The sequence below is a fragment of the Schistocerca nitens genome, chromosome 7 (assembly GCF_023898315.1).
Source record: "Schistocerca nitens isolate TAMUIC-IGC-003100 chromosome 7, iqSchNite1.1, whole genome shotgun sequence".
NCBI classification, from domain to species: Eukaryota; Metazoa; Arthropoda; class Insecta; order Orthoptera; family Acrididae; genus Schistocerca; species Schistocerca nitens.
In genome coordinates this window covers 140,214,049-140,237,694 of record NC_064620.1, presented here as the reverse complement: position 1 = coordinate 140,237,694, position 23,646 = coordinate 140,214,049, and the positions used below count along the sequence as shown (strand labels likewise).

Sequence of the window (23,646 nt, the reverse complement as noted above, 5' to 3'; positions counted from 1 at the left end):
ACAGTCGCTGATGATGTCATTGTGGACCCTATTGCTGTCTCCAACACCTTGGGCCGCCATTTTGCGGAATTTTCGAGCTCTTCCCACTATCACCCTGCCTTCCTCCAGCGAAAATGAGAGGAGGCGGCTCGGGCGATACCCTTCTCTTCTCTGAATCATGAGTGCTACAATGCCACATTTACTATGAGGGAGCTCATGCTCTCAGTTCATCCCGATCCTCCACCCTAGGGCCAGATGCCATCCACATTCAGATGTTGCAACACCTTTCTCTTGTGGGCAGGTACTTTCTTTTTAACACGTATAACCACATCTGGGCAGAGGGCATACATAAGCCCGGTCAGGACAACAACCTTCCTTATAGTTACCACCCCATCCCTCTTACCAGCTGTGTTTGCAAGGTGATGGAACGTATGCCCAGCTCATATGGTGACTCGAGTCTCACAATTTACTGACGCATGCACAGTGTGGATTTTGAGTGCGGTGTTTTGCAGCTGACCATCTCGTTACTTTGTCCACCCATGTCGTGAATGGTTTTCTGCAGAAGTCCCAGGCTGTGGCCATGTTTTTCGATTTGGAGAAGGCATACGACACCTGCTGGAGAACTAGTATCCTCCGTACTCTTTACACATGGGGCTTCCGTGGGTGCCTGTTTTCTTCAGGCATTTTTAAAAGACCACATGCTCAAGGTGTGTGTGGGTTCTGCCTTGTCGGACACCCTTATCCAGGGAAACGGTGCACCTCAGGGTTCCATCCTGGGTGTTGTCCTCTTTGCTATTGCCATTAACACTATAATGACCGGTCTCCCGCCTGGCATCTCCGGCTCTCTTTTTGTTGACAATTTTGCCATCTGTTGCAGTTCTTCACAGACCTGTCTCACTGAGCGGCATCTTCAGCGATGTCTTGATCATCTTTACTCCTACCGAGCGAGGTGGCGCAGTGGTTAGCACACTGGACTCGCATTCAGGAGGTCGACAGTTCAATCCCGTCTCCGGCCATCCTGATTTAGGTTTTCCGTGATTTCCCTAAATCACTTCAGGCAAATGCTGGGATGGTTCCTTTGAAAGGGCACGGCCGATTTCCTTCCCCATCCTTACCTTCGCATGGTACACCCCAGGTGTTACATGCTTCACCCACTGTCCCTGCTGTCGAGACATCTTTGCGGGTACTGGGCGCGGTTGGGCCACCCTCTCCCCAAGGGGAGTGACGGGTTCAGTGGCGTTCACGGCCCACTAGGCGGAGGGTCAATGTGGAGGCTGGCCATGTGACATCGCCCGCTCTGCCTGTGAGTGGACATGTGGCTGCTCCTTCAGCAAGGTCCGAGCAGGAACACGGGACGAGGGGTTTATTAGTTATTGGGAGCTCCAATGTTAGGCGGGTGATGGAGCCCCGTAGGGAAACAGTGGAAAGGTCAGGGAAGAAGGCCAGTGTTCACTCTGTCTGCTTGCCAGGGGGTCTCATCCGAGATGTGGAGGAGGCCCTGCCGGCGGCGATAGAGAGCACTGGGTGCACCCGACTGAAAATTGTTGCTCATGTCGGCACCAATGACTCCTGCTGTCTGGGTTCAGAGGTCATCCTCAGTTCATACAGGCGGTTGGCGGAATTGGTGAAGGCGGAAAGCCTCGCTCACGGGGTGGAATCAGAGCTAACTATTTGTAGTATCGTTCCCAGAACCGATCACGGTCCTTTGGTTTGGAGCCGAGTGGAAGGCTTAAACCAGAGGCTCAGACGATTCTGCGGAGATCTGGCGTCCAAATTTCTCGACCTCCGCTATCGGGTGGAGAAATGTAGGGTCCCCCTGAATAGGTCAGACATGCACTACAACGCCAGAAGCGGCTACAAGGGTAGCGTAGTACATGTGGAGTGCACATGTGGGTTTTTTAGGTTAGAAAATTCCCTCCCTAGGCCCCACAAGACGCCTCCTGAGACGCGGCAAGGTAGGAGTAGGCAAAATGCAACAGGGAATAACAATATTAATGTGCTAATAGTAAACTGCAGGAGCGTCTATAGAAAGGTCCCAGAACTGCTCTCATTAATAAACGGTCACAACAACATAAAGTTGGCTGAAACCAGACGTAAACAGTAATGAAATCCCAAACGCAGATTGGAATGTATACTGCAGAGACAGGCTGGACAGTGAAGGGGGAGGTGTGTTTATAGCGATAAGAAGTGCAATAGTATCGAAGGAAATTGACGGAGATCCGAAATGTGCAATAATTTGGGTGAAGGTCACGGTTAAAGCAGGTTCAGACATGGTAATTGGATGTCTCTATAGGTCCCCTGGTTCAGCAGCTGTTGTGGCTGTGCACCTGAAGGATAATTTGGGTAATATTTCGAGTAGATTTCCCCACCATGTTATAGTTCTGGGTGGAGATTTTAATTTGCCGGATATAGACTGGGAGACTCAAACGTTCATAACGGGTGGCAGGGACAAAGAATCCAGTGAAATTTTTTTAAGTGCTTTATCTGAAAACTACCTTGAGCAGTTAAACAGAGAACCGACTCGTGTCGATAACATATTAGACCTTCTGGTGACAAACAGACCCGAACTATTTGGAACAGTTAATGCAGAACAGGGAATCAGCGATCATAAAGCGGTTACTGCATCGATGATTTCAGCCATAAATAGAAATATTAAAAAAGGTAGAAAGATTTTTCTGTTCAGCAAAAGTGACAAAAAGCAGATTACAGAGTACCTGACGGCTCAACACAAAAGTTTTGTCTCAAGTACAGATAGTGTTGAGGATCAGTGGAAAAGTTCAAAACCATCGTACAATATGCGTTAGATGAGTATGTGCCAAGCAAGATCGTAAGAGATGGAAAAGAGCCACCGTGGTACAACAACCAAGTTAGGAAACTGCTGCGGAAGCAAAGGGAACTTCACAGCAAACATAAACATAGCCAAAGCCTTGCAGACAAACAAAAATTACACGAAGCGAAATGTAGTGTGAGGAGGGCTATGCGAGAGGCGTTCAATGAATTCAAAAGTAAAGTTCTATGTACTGACTTGGCAGAAAATCCTAAGAAATTTTGGTCTTAAGTCAAAGCGGTAGGTGGCTCAAAAAAAAATGTCCAGATACTCTGTGACCAAAATGGTACTGAAATAGAGGATGACAGACTAAAGGCCGAAATACTAAATGTCTTTTTCCAAAGTTGTTTCACAGAGGAAGACTGCACTGTAGTTCCTTCTCTAGATTGTCGCACAGATGACAAAATGGTAGATATCGAAATAGACGGCAGAGGGATAGAGAAACAATTAAAATCGCTCAAAAGAGGAAAGGCCGCTGGACCTGATGGGATACCAGTTGGATTTTACACAGAGTACACGAAGGAACTTGCCCCCCTTCTTGCAGTGGTGTACCGTAGGTCTCTAGAAGAGCGTAGCATTCCAAAGGATTGGAAAAGGGCACAGGTCATCCCCGTTTTCAAGAAGGGACGTCGAACAGATGTGCAGAACTATAGACCTATATCTCTAACGTCGATCAGTTGTAGAATTTTGGAACACGTATTAGGTTAGAGTATAATGACTTTTCTGGAGACTAGAAATCTACTCTGTAGGAATCAGCATGGGTTTCGAAAAAGGCGGTCGTGTGAAACCCAGCTCGCGCTATTCGTCCACGAGACTCAGAGGGCCATTGACACGGGTTCACAGATAGATGCTGTGTTTCTTGACTTCCGCAAGGCGTTCGACACAGTTCCCCACAATCGTTTAATGAACAAAGCAAGAGCATATGGACTATCAGACCAATTGTGTGATTGGTTTGAAGAGTTCCTAGATAACAGAACGCAGCATGTCATTCTCAATGGAGAGAAGTCTTCCGAAGTAAGAGTGATTTCAGGTGTGCCGCAGGGTAGTGTCATAGGACCGTTGCTATTCACAATATACATAAATGACCTTGTGGATGACATCGGAAGTTCACTGAGGCTTTTTGCAGATGATGCTGTGGTGTATCGAGAGGTTGTAACAATGGAAAATTGTACTGAAATGCAGGAGGATCGGCAGCGAATAGACGCATGGTGCAGGGAATGGCAATTTAATCTCAATGTAGACAAGTGTAATGTGCTGCGAATACATAGAAAGATAGTTCCCTTATCATTTAGCTACAAAATAGCAGGTCAGCAACTGGAAGCAGTTAATTCCATAAATTATCTGGGAGTACGCATTAGGAGTAATTTAAAATGGAATGATCATATAAAGTTGATCGTCGGTAAAGCAGATGCCAGACTGAGATTCATTGGAAGAATCCTAAGGAAATGCAATCCAAAAACAAAGGAAGTAGGTCACAGTACACTTGTTCGCCCACTGCTTGAATACTGCTCAACAGTGTGGGATCCTTACCAGATAGGGTTGATAGAAGAGATAGAGAAGATCCAACGGAGAGCAGCGCGCTTCGTTACAGGATCATTTAGTAATCGCGAAAGCATTACGGAGATGATAGATAAACTCTAGTGGAAGACTCTGCAGGAGAGATGCTCAGTAGCTCAGTACGGGCTTTTGTTAAAGTTTCGAGAACTTACCTTCACTGAAGAGTCAAGCAGTATATTGCTCCCTCCTACGTATATCTCGCGAAGAGACCATGAGGATAAAATCAGAGAGGTTAGAGCCCACACAAGCATACCGACAATCCTTCTTTCCACGAACAATACGAGACTGGAATAGAAGGGAGAACCGATAGAGGTACTCAAGGTACCCTCCGCCACATGCCGTCAGGTGGCTTGTGGAGTATGGATGTAGATGTAGATGTACCTCACCTGAGCTTGCACTCAGTCTCTAATGACCTCGTTGTCGACGGGAAGTTAAACACTAAGATCCTCCTCTTCCTCCTCCTCCTCCTCCTCCTCCTCCTCCTCATCATCATCATCATCATCATCATCATCTTTACTCCTGGAGTATTGACAATGGCTTTTGCTTTTCCACTGACAAAAACGTCTGTATGAATTTCTGACAGCACAAATGGTTTCTCCACCAGCTTTACATCTTGGGCCTGTTGCCCTTCCATTTGTTGAAACTACAAAATTCCTGGGGCTCATGCTAGATAGGAAACTCTCTTGGTCCTCCCATGTGTCTTACCTGCAGCCTGTCCTACGTGTCCTCAATGGTACTTCCTGGAGTGCCAATTGAACCACTCTCCTTCGTTTGTACTGGTCCCTCACCCGTTTGAAACTCGACTGTGGGTGCTTTGTTTATGCGTCTGCACGCCCATCCTGTTTATGCTGTCTCGGCACTATCCACCATCATGGCATCCATTTGGCCATGGGCGCCTTTTACACCAGCCCGGTTGAGATTTTGTATGCTGAAGCTGCTGAACTACCACTGTCATGCCGGCATGACTTTCTCCGCAGCAGGTATGCGTGCTGTTTGTCTGCCATGCATGGCCAACCCTCCTGTGCCACCTCCTTTGATGATTCCTTTGATCGTCAGTATGGGGCTCGTCCCTCTCCTCTGTTACCTCCTTGAGTCCACTTTCGGCACTTTCTACAGCGGCTTATCTTCATGCTACCTGCATCTTTCCCAGTGGCTGTGAACCCTTCACCACCTTGGCTCTGTGAAGCAGCCCATGTTAACCTTGGCCTTCATTCGCTTCCTAAGGACATTACTCCAGCCTCGGTCTATCGCCTTCAGTTTCACAACCTTTGCATGGAACTTCGCGATAGTACCTATGTATACACTGATGGCTCTCGGACTGACCATGGGGTCGGGTGTGCCTTCATCATTGGCACCCGTGTCTTTTGATATCGGCTTCCAGCACACTGCTTAGTATTTGCAGCCGAGCTCTTCGCCTTTATTGGGCCATGGAGTGCATCCGGCAATGCAGCCTTTTCAATTGTGTCCTCTCCTCAGACTCACTCAGCACCCTTCAAAGTCTATGTGCACTGTTCACCGCCCATCCCTTAGTGCAGCGGGTCCAGGAAAACTGTCACTTGCTCACTCTTGGTGAAGCCAGTGTGATGTTTCTGTGGGTTCCTGGTCATGTCGGTCTGCCAGGAAACGAGGCTGCTGACACTGGTGCCAGGGCTGCAGTCCTCATACCTCAGCCCACTCGTTCTTACACTCACTCTGACGATCCTTGTGTTGCTGTCTGTCAGCAGGTGGTGTCACTTTGGCATCACCACTGGTCCCCCCCCTTCATGGGAACAAGCTCTGGCTTATTAACCCTCTCCCAGCAGCTTGGACGACCTTCTCTTGGCCCTCTCACTGTGAGATCATTTTAGATAGGTTGTGTGTCGGGCACTGTGTTTTTAGCTATTGCCATTTGTTAAGTGGTGCTCCCCCACCTTTGACAGTCCGCCATTTCCTGACGGAATGCCCTTTTTTTTAACCACTTATGTTTTTGTTTGTCATTTGAGTTATTGACCATTTTAGTGAACAACGTACAGGCTGTTGACCATGTTTTACTTTTTATCCGGCGTAGAAATATGGTGAAGGCCATTTAATTTTTAGTTCAGGACCTCCATTTCTCTATGGCATATTTTTTAGACTTTCTCCATGTCCCTGTTTTTAGCTGTCTTCCCTTCTGTCGGTTGTGGTTAACATGTAGTTGTTTTTAATTCCTCTCTTTTTCATGTTCAACAGTTTTGACATGAGCATGTATGACCCTAATTGTTTTGATGCCCCAAAACAAAATGAAACAAATAAATCATGTTTATTGAACATGAAACACAAGAACAGTTGGCATGAAGTAAAAGTCCAGGAATAGTCATAAGTTAGCAGCAAGCAAGAATCCAGTCAACACAATAATCTGTAGCAAATCCATGGAATAGATAAGTGCCATCATCAGCGATGTGACTTCAGTAATAACATCTACTGAGCAAACATGTGAATCTGCTTGTGCTTCACTGTGGGGGCAGGGTTGTGTTCCATTTCCTGGAGTGCCACTCTTCCTGAAAGCCAATGGAGTAAAGCACCACCTGTGGTGCTATGTGACAAATCTTGATTTCTTGTCTTCATTTCTATTGCTGATCCCTCCCTCCTCTGAGATGGTATGTTGACTTGGAAAAAATGGCTCAAATGGCTCTGAGCACTATGGGACTCAACTGCTGAGGTCATTAGTCCCCACTTGGAAAAGCCCCAACTTATGCTGGTTTTGACATGTAAGAAGGGATAGTACCTTTAATGTTGCAGGTTAGAGTTCCTCCATTTCAACATTCCTTGCAAGCAAAGTAGGATGCTAAGGAAAAATTGGCGAATCTGTCTCCCAGTTGTAACGAAGCAGGGTTGCCCACTGCTATCCTGTTTTGGTTTTACACTCCTTCAGTAACTTAGTTAAGCAATGAACTTTTATTTTTTTTTCATTTTCGCTACTCAGATTCAGACTACAGATTCTGTGGCCTTCAGCCTCATAGTGCAGAATTCAGAAATAGTTTAAATAAAATTCCCCTAGTAAAATCTATTATTTCAGTAAATTCTAATATCTATTCTGAAAGTAATGAGCTAATCAGTTTTATTGGCAATGCATACTATTAACAGTTATGGACAATGACGTATATTGTGCAATACATATTAAGAAAAATTCGAGTGAGCTAATAGATCAAATTCAATTATAAGACTGCATCCAAAAGAAAGCCTAAATTTTACTGATTCCAGCAAAGTCTTTAAATTAACCTAAAGTCTGTTAGTTAAATAGATATTAAGACTTAAAATCTGTAGCCTGTATGACTTTCAGTGCAAATTGTGACCAAACTACTAAATAATTCTGAGATCTGTTTTGATACTTTTGCTACCTTTATTTTTCTACGTAAAATGACTCCAGTCTCAACTTTGTAAGTGCATTAATTAAAAATTAAGTAAATTTGAACATGTAAAAATTATTGTTCAAAAGGGCTGCCTTGGTTATAAGTTGAGAATTCCCACGGCGGATGCATAAGTTAGTTCCGCGTATTTAAATTGATACAGCTCACTCATGTTATTTAAATAATAAAACCCAATAGTTAACTTCAAAACCAGTTAGAAAGGATCATTGTAACCCTGGGAAATTATAAACTATAATATATTAACAGAAGTAGTCAAATATTCAAGCACTCGTATATATAAGGTCCGAGCTGGTGCAGTTCTCAGTTAGTTCTCGGTCAGATTCTTATGGAGCAAAAGTGCGGCAAGTTGGTTAATTTTTCCGGTCGGTATCAAAAAAGTGTAATTGTGAACATTGTTAAAGACTGGAAGTTTTTGACCTACCTAATGTGACGATTAAGTGTAAGAGGCCTGGTCACATGAATATTGTATGTGTGAGTGATAACAAATAAATCACACTGTGGTTGTCATAAATGTTCAACAATGAATACGGTCTTGACTTTTGATTTTGGAAAACTTAATCTAGGATCCTGGCTTCTTAATTTCAGTGTGCCTTATGTGAGACGGACTCAGTTACCGGGAAGACAATATTGAATAAGCAAAGCAAGGTAGGTCGAGAACACTGCACACTAACTAGTGGGTGAGGAAACAGCCCAGCACGTTACACAGTGCAGCAGTGTTGTTGCTGGTAGTGGTGGAGTGTCACCACTGTGGTCCCCATGATTGACTGATGGAGCTGTGGAATCAATAAAGGCTGCTACTGGCCTGCTGTGGGGAGCTAGTCCATGGCCAGAGTACTGGCAGTTGTGAAATTTTTGCTGTTGCTGTTGAGGTATAGTCAGCAGTGATAGAAGAATAGATGTTTGCAGTCTGGGTCAGAGATTATGACAACCAGGAGATGCCCACAGGTTCAGTCCATGATGTAGCTAGTTTTGGTAGTGTTGCCATTGAAGACCATGTGTGTCCACATAGTATGAGTAAAGGCAGCATCCCAGGGCACCAATGACTGTTGCGGGTAGCTGCCCAAGATGCTGGCTGAATGTTGGTGCTCACACTGTGGTGCCCATATAGAAGTGACATAGAGATAGTCCTCACTCATGCTGCTGCAACTACAATAGGTGGAGAAGTATGACAGTCAGTCATGCAGGAGCTCAGCTGGGCTCTTCCCAATGATCTGTGGTGACCTATAGTTGCTTAAAAATACTAGGATGTCCTCTGATGATGTTAGCTGAATCAATGTCTTCATTTTCTCTTTAAAGGTAGAGACCATGTGCTCTGCCTCCCCACTTGATCTTAGTTGGAAGGAATCGGTAAGTTGATGCTTGAGGCCGTATTGTTCACAAAACTTTGCGAAGGATATGTACTTGAATTGGGAACCATGTTCTGTTACTACTACTCTTGGCAGACGACCAATAGTGAAACTGTGAGTCAGTGCCGTAATTGTGGTTTGTGACATTGTAGAATGCATTTCTTCGCAAATGGGCATTTTGAAACACCACTACAATTCACATCATATTCGCAATGACACCAACAAAATCAATGTGAACCGAGTCCCAAAGATACGATAGTTAAGGCCATTGACAAAAAAAAAGGACCATTGGGGAGAAGCTTATCAGGGTGCACAATCCAAACTTGAGTGTACTTGTTGCTCAATCTCCTTGTCTGTTGTTGGCCAATAGGTAGAGCAGTCAGTAAAAATCTTCATGCGGGTGGTGCCCTAATGTACCACATGCAGTAAAGGAAGCACCTTAGAGTAGAGGATGTATAGAACTACCACTGTAAGGACTTAACTTTTGCAATTAAGTGACAACTCAGTGAAAAATAGACTTTCAGTGCCATGTTTTCTCCTGCTGGTGGGTGATCTGGCCAGCTTAACTTCAGCCATTTGAAGACTTGTCAAGGTGTGGATTCCTCCTGTAACTCTACTGCAATTGTGGAACTGGTGGTCAAAAATTCTTCCAAGTACTGTTCCTCTGTTTTGATCTTAAAACAAAAGGACTTACGTTGGTCAGAATTGAGATTTGGATCAGTCAGAAGCCTAAATTGTACAATCGCATTGGCATGACAGCTGGTAGTCTTGTACCCAATGTGACAGTTAAATATGTTGATAAGAACAGAGCCTGCTGCTGGGGGCCACAGATAAGTAATTTTTTGCTCTTCTTCTTTTGTCTCAGACTCATACCCAGTTAGTCAGTCCGAGTACTGATTCTTTTGAACGCTATTCGTAGGTACTGTAATTCTTCAGTGCTACTTTCCTTGTCTGTAAGTGTTTGAGCTCTATGGACCAGAGTCTTTAGCACTCAATTTCTTTGTGAGGGCTGGTGATAGCTTGAGGTGTGGGGGTAGCAGTGTGTTTGGGTTTGCTATATACGAGGTCTTTTCAAAGAATTGTTTAACTTTGTCCACAAAATTTTTCTATGCATATCTTTTACTTATTGTGCATGGCCTCATTCGAAATACTGTCCTACATAATTGATACACCGCTCCCAGTGCCGTTTCCACTTCTGGAAGTAGTCTTGGTCTGCCTCTTGCTGGATCGCACAAAGCACCATCTGTGAATTTTTTTTTTATCTCGTGTATTGTTGCAAATCTTTGTCCTGTCAATAGGGTTGTCAGTTTTGGAAATAGAAAAAGTCTGCGTAGAGGCCAGGTCTGGAGAGTACAGAGGATGAGACAGCACAGTGATTTCATTTTAGTTCAATAGTTTTACACAGACAGGATGAATGCATGGGTAAATTGTTGTGATGCAAGAGCCGTGAACTGTATCGCCGCATTTCAGGACATTTCCTTGTCACATTTTCTCACTGCCATTGCAACACGCCCCAATAGCACCACCAATTAACAGTTTGTCCCTGTGGCATGAATAATGAACTAATCCTTCAAAGTCAAAGGAAACTGTCTGCATGACTTTGACATTTGACCTTACTTGACTAGGTTGTTTTTTTTTTTCTTTTTTCTCTCCTTTTTTTTTTTTTTTTTTTTTTTTTTTTTTTTTTTTTTTTTTTTTTTTTTTTTTGCTCTTGGAGAACCTTTCCCAACCCATTGTGAAGATAGAACCTTGGACTCAACATCATAAACATAGACCCACATCTCATCACCAGTTATGATTCTCTTAAGGAACATCTCATTCTCATTTGCAAGATCCAAAAGGTCTGTACAGATTGCGAGGTGAAGGTCTTTCTGGTCTTGATACAGGAGCAATGGGATGAACTTGGCAGCAACTCAGTGCATTCCAAGATGCTGTGTCAGGATTTCATGACATGATCCAACTGAAATGTTACATTTTTCTGCAGTCTCTCGGAGTCAGTCTTTGATTGGGTTGCACAGTTGCATTGATGTTCCTGATATGAGTATCATCGGTAGATGTCGAAGGGCATCCTGAACGAGTGTCATCTTTAACTTCTGTCTAACCATTCATAACTTTGAGTACAGCATAAGCACTCATCACTTTAACCTTCCTGCATCATTTGGTGTGTCTCTAAACGTTTTCTGGAGTTTCATGCAAAATTTAGCGCAGACGCATTGCTCCTCTAACTCTGCCATCTCGAAATTCGCAAACTGTGCAACACAACATTCTACTCAATACAGTACTGAACGATAACTAACATTCATACAGCAATGAAACTTTCAGCAGTTACACATTAAACACAAGTGTATGCAGGGCTGCCAAATTGTTGCTAAATTATGAATGTTCCGAAATTTTTTGAACAGATCTTGTACACCGTGGTCCAAGAATCTATTCATTCTTCTATTGACTAACATGTCAAGGAAAGATAAGAGACCATACTTTTCAGATTCCATTGTGAATTTTATATCATGGTGGAGAGAGGCTAAATGTTTCAGGAGATCTTAAGAGTATTTTTTTTTTGTTCATGTGGCCACACTACGTACATGTTGCCCACATATCAGTGGAAACATGTTGGCATGAACTTGGCAGATTCTAGTGCCTTTGCTTCAAAGTGTACCGTGTATAGGTTTGTCATAACAGACAATAATCAACTACCATTACCGTGCTGTCGGTTTGTTCATAATGTTTTCCATTGAACAGGAAATAAGTTGATATCAGAACATTCCCAAAAAGGTCAGAGAAATAGTTGAACTTTTTTGCAATTACTTAACCATTCAGAAAGTAGAACTGCTGTATTGGGGAGACCTCATCATCCCAGAGCTGCAGTTGACTGATGTGATGTATAAAGTGAGCAGAGTTGCAAAATTAGTGTTGTTACTTCAAATATTTTCTGAGAGTGTGTTACAGGTATTTTGTGAGCTGGTATGTAGGTGTGCCAATATTACTAACTATGGGTCTTAGACCAGTGCCGTCCTTGTGTACCTTAAGAAGCTCATATTGTCATGGTGGCACAGCTGCATGTGTTCTGAGACCATTAATGATATTATGTGACGAGCATGAGTCACTGAAAAGAGTCATAAAGAAAGAAGTGGAACAGACATTGAACCCAATCTCTTGTCCTTCATTTCCCTTTAAAACAGTAAAAAAGTTGAGATCCAGGCGAAGTTACGTTTCTACAATGCTGCATGAGGAACCTGTTTGGGCACCAAGAAAGACTGATGTCTGGAGGACCCAGGATAACCAACCAGTATGTTTCCACTGTGGACGACCGAGACATGTGGTGCACTATTGTCGAGAAAGGTGGCAGATATTTGATGACGCCCACGCCAGAAGACAGCAGACCAATCTTAGCCAACGCCAACTCTGAGACGACGAAGATGAACACGAAGATGTGGGTGCAGGACGACGTAGGTCACCATCGCCACAAGCTAGCCATTGGAGAGGACGCTCCCCAACACGCTGATCAAGGTCTCCATCGCTGTTTAGAAACTCCAGCCGATCACCTAGCTGCCACAACCTGGAAAACTAAAGGGTGCGACCTTCCTTGGAGGTGAGGTCGCCGAAGAGAAAAATCCTCCACCGTCGATCACTACCAAAATGATAGGAAACTATGTCGATATCCTCATGGATGGCCGACCAGCCCAAGCTCTTGTGGACTCTGGAGCATCATACTCAGTCATTTCGGAGAAGTACCGTCGCCAGTTGCAGAAAACCATATTTGCCGACAAAAAAAACATCTATGCTGAAGGTGGCTAATGGGAAATATGTAAAACCTACAGGAAGATGTGTCATTCGTGTGGGTATAAGTGGCCATACACAGCCATTAGAATTCAAAAGTGTAGCCGTGACGTCATTCTCAGATGGGACTTTTTGAAAGCTTATCAAGCAATTATAGATTGTGGTCGCTCGAAGATTATGCTAAACGAGATGAGATACTGTGGGCAAGAAGATGCACATCCGAGTGTGTGGGGACTATGTGTGTTGGATGAAGTGATCCTTCCTGCAGTCAGCGCTAGAAAGGTAACTGTCATGTGTCATGCCATGCATCAACCCTTCCCACGCACAATTCGTGAATGGAACAGGGAAGGGGGGATCAGATAGTGGTACAATAAGTACCCTCCGCCACACACCGTAAGGTGGCTCGCGGAGTATAGATGTAGATGTAGATGTAGATGTAGTGGAATGTAAGAAAAGCATACCATTGAAGAATAACTTGGTCATCCCAGTCTCTGTCGTCTCGTTCAAGAAAGGATTCGGCGAATTGCGGATAGTTAACTGTCGCCGATAACCGCAGATCCTTCCAAGGTGCATGAGCGTAGCAAATGCTGAGCCGTTACTTGCAGAATAGCTGAGCGTCATAGAAACCTCCCATTCTGAGTCTGTGGGAGAAATTAGTGCTACCACTACGAGACGAGATCTTCTAGCTCGACTATCACCAGATCTCACTAAGGAACAACAGAAGAAGCTACTTGCCATTCTTCAAGAGTCTTCTGAATGTTTCAATCCTCAGGTGAAGAGCAAATTAGACAAATCGTCGGTGAAGTACCGGATTAGCACTGGAGACCATCAACCAATAAGCCAGAGAGCATACCGTGTGTCAGTAATGGAACATTGAATAATTAACGACGAGGTAGAGAAAATGATGAAGAATGACATCATTCAGCCTTTGCAGAGCCCATGGTCGTCACCAGTGGTCTCGACAGGAAGAAGGATGGCAGTTGGTGCTTTTCTGTTGGTTACAGGAAGCTTAATAAGATAACTAAAAAGGACATTTACCCTCTTTCAAGAATTGACGATACACTAGATTGTCTGAAGGGGGCTACATATTTCTCAACCATGGACATGTACTATCCCGGATACTGGTGAATCGAAGCAGATGAGGCTGATCGTGAGAAAACTGCATTCATCGCCCCTTAGGGCCTGTATGAGTTTAAGGTAATGCCGTTTGGTTTGTTTAATGCGCCAGCAACTTTCGAAAGATGGATAATCTTCTAAGGCACCTGAAGTGGACGATGTGTCTTTGTTATTTAGATGACATTATAGTGTTCTCAAAGACATTTTATGAACACATAAAAAGACTGAGGGCCATTCTTAAGTGTCTCCAACAAGCCGGACTGAAACTTAATCCAAGAAAGAGTCTCTTTGGAGCAAAAGAAATCAAAATATTTGATCACCTTGTGTCAAACGAAGGTGTGCGGCCAGACCCAAAAAAGGTGAGAGCTATAATGGAATTTCCTATTCCTAAAAGTATTAGAGATGTGAGAAGCTTCCTTGGATTGTGTTCTTATTACCGTTGTTTAATCAAAGACTTTTGTATCAAAGCCTGGCCACTCCAAGAGTTGTTAAAAGCCGATGCTAAATTTATCTGGGGTGGTGCTCAACAAGATTCTTTCGATGTGTTGCGAAAAGCTCTGATGACTGACCCTGTACTTGGTCTGTATGACGAGAGAACACCTACAGAACTACACACAGATGCCAGTGGGTATTGGATCAGTGCTGTTCAGGTGCAGATTTCAGATGGAAAAGAGAAGGTTATAGCCTATGCTTCTCAGACACTTAAAAAAGCCGAGAGAAACTACTCAACTACAGAAAGATAATGTCTTGCTGTGATCTGGACCGTGTGCAAATTTCGACAGTATCTCTATCGAAGACCATTCACAGTTGTTACAGACCATCATTCACTTTGTTGGTTGACAGGTCTTAAGGATCCAACAGGACGACTTGCCAGGTGGGCACTACGTCTTCAAGAGTATGATATTAGCATAGTGTACAAAAGTGGAAGAAAACACCAAGATGTCAACTATCTCTCAAGAAACCCTGTGCAAGACCATCAAGACTGATGAAGATAGTGACTGTCTCGCTGCACTCAAGGATCTCTCTGCTGAGCATGACGACACCAAGATATCTCAAATTATGCTTGCCTTAAATCGATCAGAGGATGTGAAAGGACAATTTAAGGTAGTTAATGGATTACTTTGTAAGAAAAACTTTGAACCGTTTGGAAAGAGGTGGCGACCAGTGATTCCTAAACACATGCACTTAGATGTTCTACAGAAATCCCATGACACACCTGAGGCCAGACATTTAGGATTTATTAAGACATATGATAGGATCCGCAAGAGATTTTTCTGGCCAGGTTTATTTAGGAGTGTACGTCACTATGTGTCACACTGTCGAGAGTGCCAGAGGAGAAAGGCAGTTCCTCAGAAACCACCTGACCGACTCATACCGATTCCACCAGTCAAAATGCAATTCCAGCGTGTTGGGATTGACCTTCTCAGACGATTGCCAACGTCTGCTAGTGGCAATAGGTGGATTATTGGTTGCACTGATTATCTGCCATTACCAAAAGCCATGAAGACAGTCGAAGCATTCGAGGTAGCCAAATTCATCGTAGAAGACATTGTATTAAAACATGGTGCCCCAAGGTCGTTAATTACAGATCAAGGGAAAGTTTTTCAATCAAATCTTGTGACAGAGATAAACCGCTGGTGCAACATTACTCATCACATGACGACTGCCTACCATCCGCAAACTAACGGGCTTACTGAACGTCTTAATAAGACCTTAGCCTACATGTTATCAATGTTCATCAATGTTGAGCAGAGCAACAAGGATGAGGTGTTACCTTTCATGACGTTTGTCTACAACACCACCAAACAAGGCACCACAGGATTTATGCCATTTTTCCTGGTGCATGGGCGTGAGGCGATGACAATGGACACTGTGTTTCCGTTACATCCTGATGACGTGGACGATGACTACATCAGCCAGGTGTTAACCAGAGCTGAGGAAGCTCAGCAGTTAGCTCGACTCTGCACACTGCAGGCTCAAGAAAACAATCACCGAAGGTATGGTGCGAGCCACCGCCCTGTTGTCTACCAGCCTGGTGACCTCGTCTGGATCTTTGCTCTTGTTCGGAAGGTTGGTCTCTCTGAGAAGCTCCTCAGGTGCTACTTTGGACCTTATAAGGTTGTAAGACAGTTGCCTGATGTTATTTATGAAGTTGAAGATTTTGACCCTGACACAAGATGACAAGAGGTCAGAGATACAGTCCACATCCTTCAAATGAAGGCCTATAAGGATCCTGCAACCCAGCGTAAATTCGAAGCTCCAGCAACAGGCAACAAGCGGAAAGGTAACAAAGAACTTATCAGCAAGGGAAGATCCAAGCAGCTCACCGCCAGAGCGAACATCAGGCATCAGGCGTCGGAGTATGTAGTACCGATGACTCGTTCCCGGACTAGGAGAACATAACATCGAGACACTGTTCTCTTAAGGAGGGAGCAATGTCACAGAAGAAGCCGAGTAGCGCATTCGCTGTAGTATAGTGGTTATGATACTAGATTGTTGCATGGAGGGTCGCGAGTTCAAAACTCACCTGAACCGAAACATTTTAATTTCCATCTTTGGTTCGAGTACATTCTAGAACTATCCACAAATGGCAAGAATCATTGTATTGGAATGTTCTATAGCTGTGTATATACCATATGTGTTCTGGCCGGAGGCAGTTCGCTCCGCACTCTTGTATATGCAAGTGCTGAAAAACCTTCGTTAAGTGAAGTTAGTGTTCGTCATTCATCTGCTTACACCTTCCTCTACATGACAATATTGTGCAGGAAAACGGAAACAATAGTGCAGCTGAACACCCAAAAGTACACCATTAGTCAAGTGTGCCAAGAAGGCTTGAGAAATCACATTGCCAATATTTATTGAAAGCTTGGGATACTTTTTATTTGCGGGAGATATCCTCGGTTTTGTGGGAGATAGCTTTAATGAACTAATTCCTTCAAATAAGATGTGAAAACACTGCTCAACTTTGTGTGTGTGTGGCGGGTGGGGTGGGGGGGGGGGGGTGGGGGGGACAAGTGCTCACAGCTTTTGAAACAAATTAACTGTCTCACTCATATTAGAATGTCAAAATACCTTGAGTCAGCAACTAGTTTCTCACAAAAGAGAATATTTGAATTTAAAACACTAATAAGAATATGTCAGTTACTCCAGATGCACTGATTTGAGAAATTCTGCTTTCAGAGTCACACTTTCCAAATGGAAAGCAATCCTTCTGGTAGACATAATTACTTAATTTGGCAAATTTAGGGTAAATTTCATTTTAAAATGTTTGTAGTGCTTTTATCCTTGTGTTAACATGGTCCAGTCGACCCGTTGTAAACATGATTTACATTCATGCAAATCAGCACCTAAGAAAGACACTCTTGTATTAAAAGTGACCAAACTGGGCAGTAAATGAGATTTCAGCTCAATTTAACAATACATAAAATACACTGGTGTGCAAAGCTTAAGGACAAAAGTAATTTTCACAAGATGTGTTACTGCCAAATAACAGCTCGATGAAACTTGGACCGTAAATAGAAAGAACTTCTACAGTATAATAAAGAAAGTAATTGAAAAAAATGTGCAATGAGATGAACAAAAATGACACTTTTATTAAAAAAAATAATGACACTGGAGTCACTTGATTTATGTTAGTCCCCTGCACAATACAAAAGATGGGATATGGTTCTTAATAGTGTGTTTGATCAGCACAGAGGGAAATGCATGCTCTGCAACATGCTTCCATATTGGCAAAAGTTTGGTAAGGAATTCTTGTGTGCATTCAATTCCTCCACCAGAGCAGTTGGCAACTGCTGGATAGTCCTTGGTGCATGTGGATATGCTGCAAGCCATCTCCTAAAACATCCCACATGTACTTGATACGCTGTAAGTTGGGAGAATAGACAGACCAGTCAATTTGCTGACTATCCTCTCATTCCAAGAGCTCCTCTACCCGTACAGTTCGATGTGTTCATGCATTGTTATAATACAGCTTCACAACAACATTGACTGGTGAGTGTACAGTGTTCAAAGATCTGGATGTCAGTATGCTCATGCAACATTATGCGTTCCTACATGCCGCCATATGAGGGTGTGTAATGCACCCAATAACATTGTCTAACATGATCATTATGGTGGTCCAGGTGTTGTGGTGTGAGGATGCGTAATGTTGCATGAGCATACTGACATCCAGATCTTTGAACACGGCACACTCACCAGTCAACATTGTTGTGAAGCTTTAGTCCTTCCCAAAGTGTGTCTTTTCAGGGATGCATTTGCCCCTGACTTCATATTGATGGATGGTAATGCACAACTCCATCAAAATTTGTAGGTGAAGGAGATCTTGGAATGAAAGGTTATTCATCAAATGGACTGGCCTGCCTGTTCCCCCCAACTTAAATCCCATGAAGCACATATGTGATGTGGTGGGGAAGTGTATTTCAGGATGTCCATATGCACCAATAACAATCCAACATGTCCATATGCACCAATAACAATCCAGCAATTCTAGGCCTTTCATTTCATGACCTGTCTATTTCACTGTCCCCCATCCCACCTCTGTTACATAAAATTCACTTAGCTTTTCCTTCTTATTAGCTTGTGCATGCTGTTTTAGTAGTAATCTCTGTCTTGTATACTACCCTGTCTTCCACCTTTAAGCTCTCAGGTTTTCAAATCTCATCTGATGCAGTCCCCAACAATCAGTCTTTCCTTGTCATCCCATCTGGTAAGTCTCCCCTGAACTGGGTCCTGGGTAACTTTCCTTGTACCCCTTTCTGTAACTTTCCTTAACTGTATCCCTTTCCGTAAACATCTCCAAACCTTTTCCTTCAACCCTTTTTCTTTCTCTTCAACTCTTCTGCCAGGAGAAGGAGCCACTAGTTCCAAAAGATTGTAAAAGTTAAACCCTTTTGTGTGTGTGTGTGTGTGTGTGTGTGTGTGTGTGTGTGCTGCTTGGCGAGTAGATTTTTTTATCTATCCATTTACATCATATTGTCAATAATCAATACAGTCTGAGATTTTTGTGGAACTCAAGAAACAGTACATCATTGAGTACTTAATTGTTGAAGTATCTGATACTTCGGAGCATGTAAATTAGCCAAGACTTGTGAAATGTTTCATATTTTAGATGGGCACAGGATGTGTTAATGGTAAACTTTGCACTTCCTACACTCAGCCAAAATCGTGTAACTGTTCATTTTGCACTAGTCTCTATAGTACCAATTTCAAGTAGATACTCTCTCTCTTTTAACCCTCCGTTGCTCGCGCAGATGACACTCGTTATCCACATGACTTTCCCGCTCAGTTTTGCCTGACAGGTTTGGATTGAGTTCGCACCATTTTCAGTACCTTTCTGTTAACTCTCCGGCTGTTAGCTCCAATCATTGTTGTCTTTCAGCTACGAAAGATACATTGTTTATAGTCTGGAGGACACTTGTCATCCACACGAGCTCTGCTGCCACAATCTGAAACAAAGTAAGTCTGTATAACTTTATTGCTTTCCTAGATTCAATCGATCTTTCATGTGCGTAAATTTAGACATATTGAAACTGATTGCAGTTACCTTCCATGTTACCTAGTATTCCCTTTATTTTTAAATTGTGGAAGAAACGTCAAAGGCAAAAAACCTTGGACAGAGTTTAGTAGAGATCCTAATGTATGGTGGAAATGTTCAATGAACTGAGTGATGAAGATGCTCACAGTTATAGCGCTGACTCAGAGACTGAGGATTCTGTTCATGAAAGCGGTCATGATTCAGGAACAGAACAAGAAGTGTCAGAAAATGATGAATATGAATAACAGGAAGAAGTAACTCAGGAGGATGCATTTTTTTAGGGAAAGATGGAATAACTAAACGGAGAATAAAATAAATATCCTACCAGTGTGAGAAGCAGATCTTGTAATTTTATTACGCATTTGCCTGGACCAAAAAATCAAGCTCGTATAAAAAAGACAGAAATAGATATTCTGAATTGGTTCTTGGATGAAAACTAATAAGCATTATCACAACATGCACTAATATATACATCAATTAAGTTCATGGTAACTTCTCTAGGGAAAGGGACGCTATAGAAACGGATGCAATAGAGATCAGAGCTTTCATTGGTTTGTTATATCTATGTGGATCTTTGAGATGTTCTTGGAAGAGTATATCGAAATTGTGGGATAACTCGAAGGGAAACTGACTTGAATCATGTTATTTGTGCATAAGTGAAAACCGATTCAGGTTTCTGTTTAGATGTCTGTGGTTTGATAATTTCCATGACAGACATGTTCGCAGAGAGATTGACAAGTTGGCTGCTATCAGAGCTATCAGAGATGTACTGGAACTATTCAAGAACAATTGTCAAAAGTATTTTTCACCTAGTGAATATCTTACTGTTGATGAACAGCTTATGGCATTTAGAGGAAACTGCCCATTTAGGCAATATATTCCTAGCAAACCAGCAAAGTATGGGTTAAAAGTGTTTGCTTTGGTTGATGTAAAAACAGCTTACACTTTGAATTTAGAACAGTACGTTGGTAAGCAACAAGAGGGACTATGTAATGCCAGTAATTCAGCTGAAGCTATTGTTCTTCAAATGGTCAAACTGTTTCAAACATTAGAATATATTATACTGTGTACAAATATTAAATGTATTATATTTAGATTCAATAAAAAGTCATAAAGACCATTCAAAGTGTACAAATAGACCGCTTGCTTTGTGGATGACACCAGTCATCCGCGCGAGTGACGATGTCGCGAATTTTTTTGCGAGTAATGGAGGGTTAAGAGGATTTTTATGGAAAGCACTAATTCAGGAATGAAAAATTAAATAGATTTTTTATCCATATAAACAATAATTTTGTTTGATCAGTTATTGTATCGTATAAAATTTGGGCAGCTTTCCTAATGTGACACAGAAAACTTCAATTTGAATCACACTATTTTTTTTTAAATTATCTCATTATTTGGTTAATGACCATAAAAGTATTGTAAGAACTGACTCTTTCTCATAGTTATCTGATCCTTGAATTTTTAGTAGTATTAATGTTGCCATCCTACACAAAATTTTGACTGCTTTCCTCAGCTGTCTTTTTCAGGCGTGCTGAGGACTGATGTCAGTTTCTTACTATTTGGACTCCAGCCAAATTGTGAAACAGACAAACCATAAGTTGCCTTTTTATCAGTGACTGTTTTCTGACACTGGTAATTGTATTCCATCACACTTCCTGTTTAAAATTATGATCTCTTATGAGATCTAGCCAAATTGAGTAGACATATTGAGTGCCAGGTTCAACACTTCAGTTTATAGCAGAAGCTCTAATCCTTTTTTATCACACTCTCCCAGAAGTTTGGTGCCTGCACCACATTGCTTTTATTTCCCTATTTCATTTTGCACTTACAGATAAGGTACTGCCTGACACTAGCTGATTTTAGTCGGTTGGTTCAATCAGATATAACATTAATGTTTCTTACATCTTTGCCCTGCAGTTCTTGTACTGTATCACACACATTGTGCTACACAACACATTATGTGATGTAGATGTGGTCATATTTTAACACAAAATGAAAGGTTTTTTTTTGTGTTATAAATGATCATCTGTGGATTTGTTATGTGCTGAGAGGTTAGTAGTCTGTGGACCAATTACTAGATGAGTGTTGTTAGCATGCTTACTGTGTTTACAGTCCATACATTTTACACAGGAAGAATGGATTCAGTTTTTCAGTTCAGTAAAAAAATTAAAGTAGTGGGCTGCATGAGACTACAATTTTTCTTTCAAACTTCAGCTCAAGTCTGTAGTACAAGACTGATGCATTATTACAACATAAGAGTGAGCCACCCATAAAAAAGTCATGGCAGTGTCAATGTATTAGATATTATCAGACATTTAAAACTTTGATCATAAAAGAAGGAATATTTTGAGAGTGAGTATATATGTTACAGTGAAGTTTTGGGCACTTGGATAATAATCTCTTTAAGTAAAGTTACAGTGAATAAATAATCTTTACATATTTTGCTTAGATTTTCTCACTGATAACCCATGCTATTTAAAAACTTACTTTCAAATCTTAATCACCACCACAGACTTGTTGAATATTATGAGAAATCTTTCTTGCTTGAATATTGCTACAATCATGTTAACATAAGTTTCCTTATGCAACTAACTTTTCTTTTAGTTCATTGTGGATTACTGCGAGAAGCATGAGTCTGGACGCCAAAAGATGTCCGTAGAACTTGGAGTTTGCCAAGAGATGGTGCAGCTGCTCCCTCTGAAACTTGAAAAACTCACTCAGGACGTTAAATGAGTGCTTTCCATTTGCAACAAAATGACAATGAGATCTGCTGAAGCTAATGCAAATAAAATAATATTTAGAGCTAATGTGACAATTTGTAAGCTTCTTACTATGCACTGTGATTGTAATTTTATCATATATCGGCAGTTTCTCATGTTGTTATTGTTGTTGTTGTTGTTTCTCATAATCCTTTATTTATATAGTTGTCTGCTGAGAATAAATTGATTTTGTATGCTTTGGAAATTCACTTTTAAATATTTTGATGTGTATTCCTGGCATTCCGGTCAGAGTTGTTGGAAATGGCAGTCGTGTGTATGAGGTGTGATTTTGTGTGTGTGTGTGTGTGTGTGTGTGTGTGTGTAGATTTTCAGTGAAGGCCTTGCTAGCTGAAAGCTCTTTTTCCAACAGTCTTTTTGTTGTGCATACCTGTGACATGGCATCTCTGCTGTATGGCGAGTAGCAACCGTCCTTTTTGTAATATTGTTACAACTGATGCCAAGATATTCACATTCAGCAAATTCAGTTTGAATCTAAAAAGTAAGATTGACCGAAAGTGTAAAATGGTGAAACAGAAATGGCTAGAGCAAAAAGGCAAAGCTATAGATGCTTGAATGACTGTGTGAAAGACAGATGCTGTGTATAAGAAAATTAAGGAAACCTTTCAGAGAAATAAGAAGCAGCTATCTGAATATCAAAAGCTCAGTAAGGCCGGTATTGAACTATCATATTTCTTTGACAAAGATTTGAAAGATACGATCAAATATTCATCAAATTTGTTTGACAAAGATATTTGACATCGCGCTAAAAAGGGGCATTACACTGTCGTCATATTTTTCATCAAATTTCAAGATGACAGACAACAACCTCTTATTATGCGCTGCAGTTGCGAGTACCACAATTGCACTGTGTGTGTATTTGGAAGAAAAGCGGCAGAAAAAAAGGAAACATACTTGAATGAAGCCATTGGTATTACGTCGAGATAGTAAAAGCGTTCAGCAAAATGTCTCAAGAGAGCTGCTAATGGAGGACATAAATTACTTAAGAATGGGTGAGAGTGTATTTCAGTATTTGCTCAGCAAAGTGGCTTCTCATATTACAATAGAGAATACTTTTTTGAGAAACACTTTACGTGCAGAAGACAGGCAAACTGTGACCGAAATCTTTTCTGTCATCTTACTTTCTCTTTTTGTTTGTGCAAGTAGTTTCACTTTGTATTCACCTTTCCTTTTTACGGTAATCTACCATGCAATTTTATCCTGCCTATATATACTCAATAGTACGTAACTTACTTCCAAACCATAACAAAAAAAAATTTTACCGCCTTCAACACTACCGCTGCTATAAAATCCAGCGTTCCCAGTTTACAAACATTTCTCGTGTAACCTCATGAATACTGTT

General features: G+C 41.9%; 1 protein-coding gene across 1 annotated transcript in view; it reads left to right on the top strand.

The window, feature by feature from the left end:
* Positions 1–22,491, top strand: part of LOC126194835 (KIF-binding protein) — a 107,376-nt gene extending 84,885 nt beyond the window's left edge. Inside the window, exon 6 of the mRNA XM_049933171.1 lies at positions 22,132–22,491. Within this exon, the coding sequence (XP_049789128.1) occupies positions 22,132–22,260 (129 nt within the window). The 3' untranslated portion in view covers positions 22,261–22,491. The remainder of the gene's footprint in view (positions 1–22,131) is intronic.
* Positions 22,492–23,646: the final 1,155 nt, after the last annotated feature.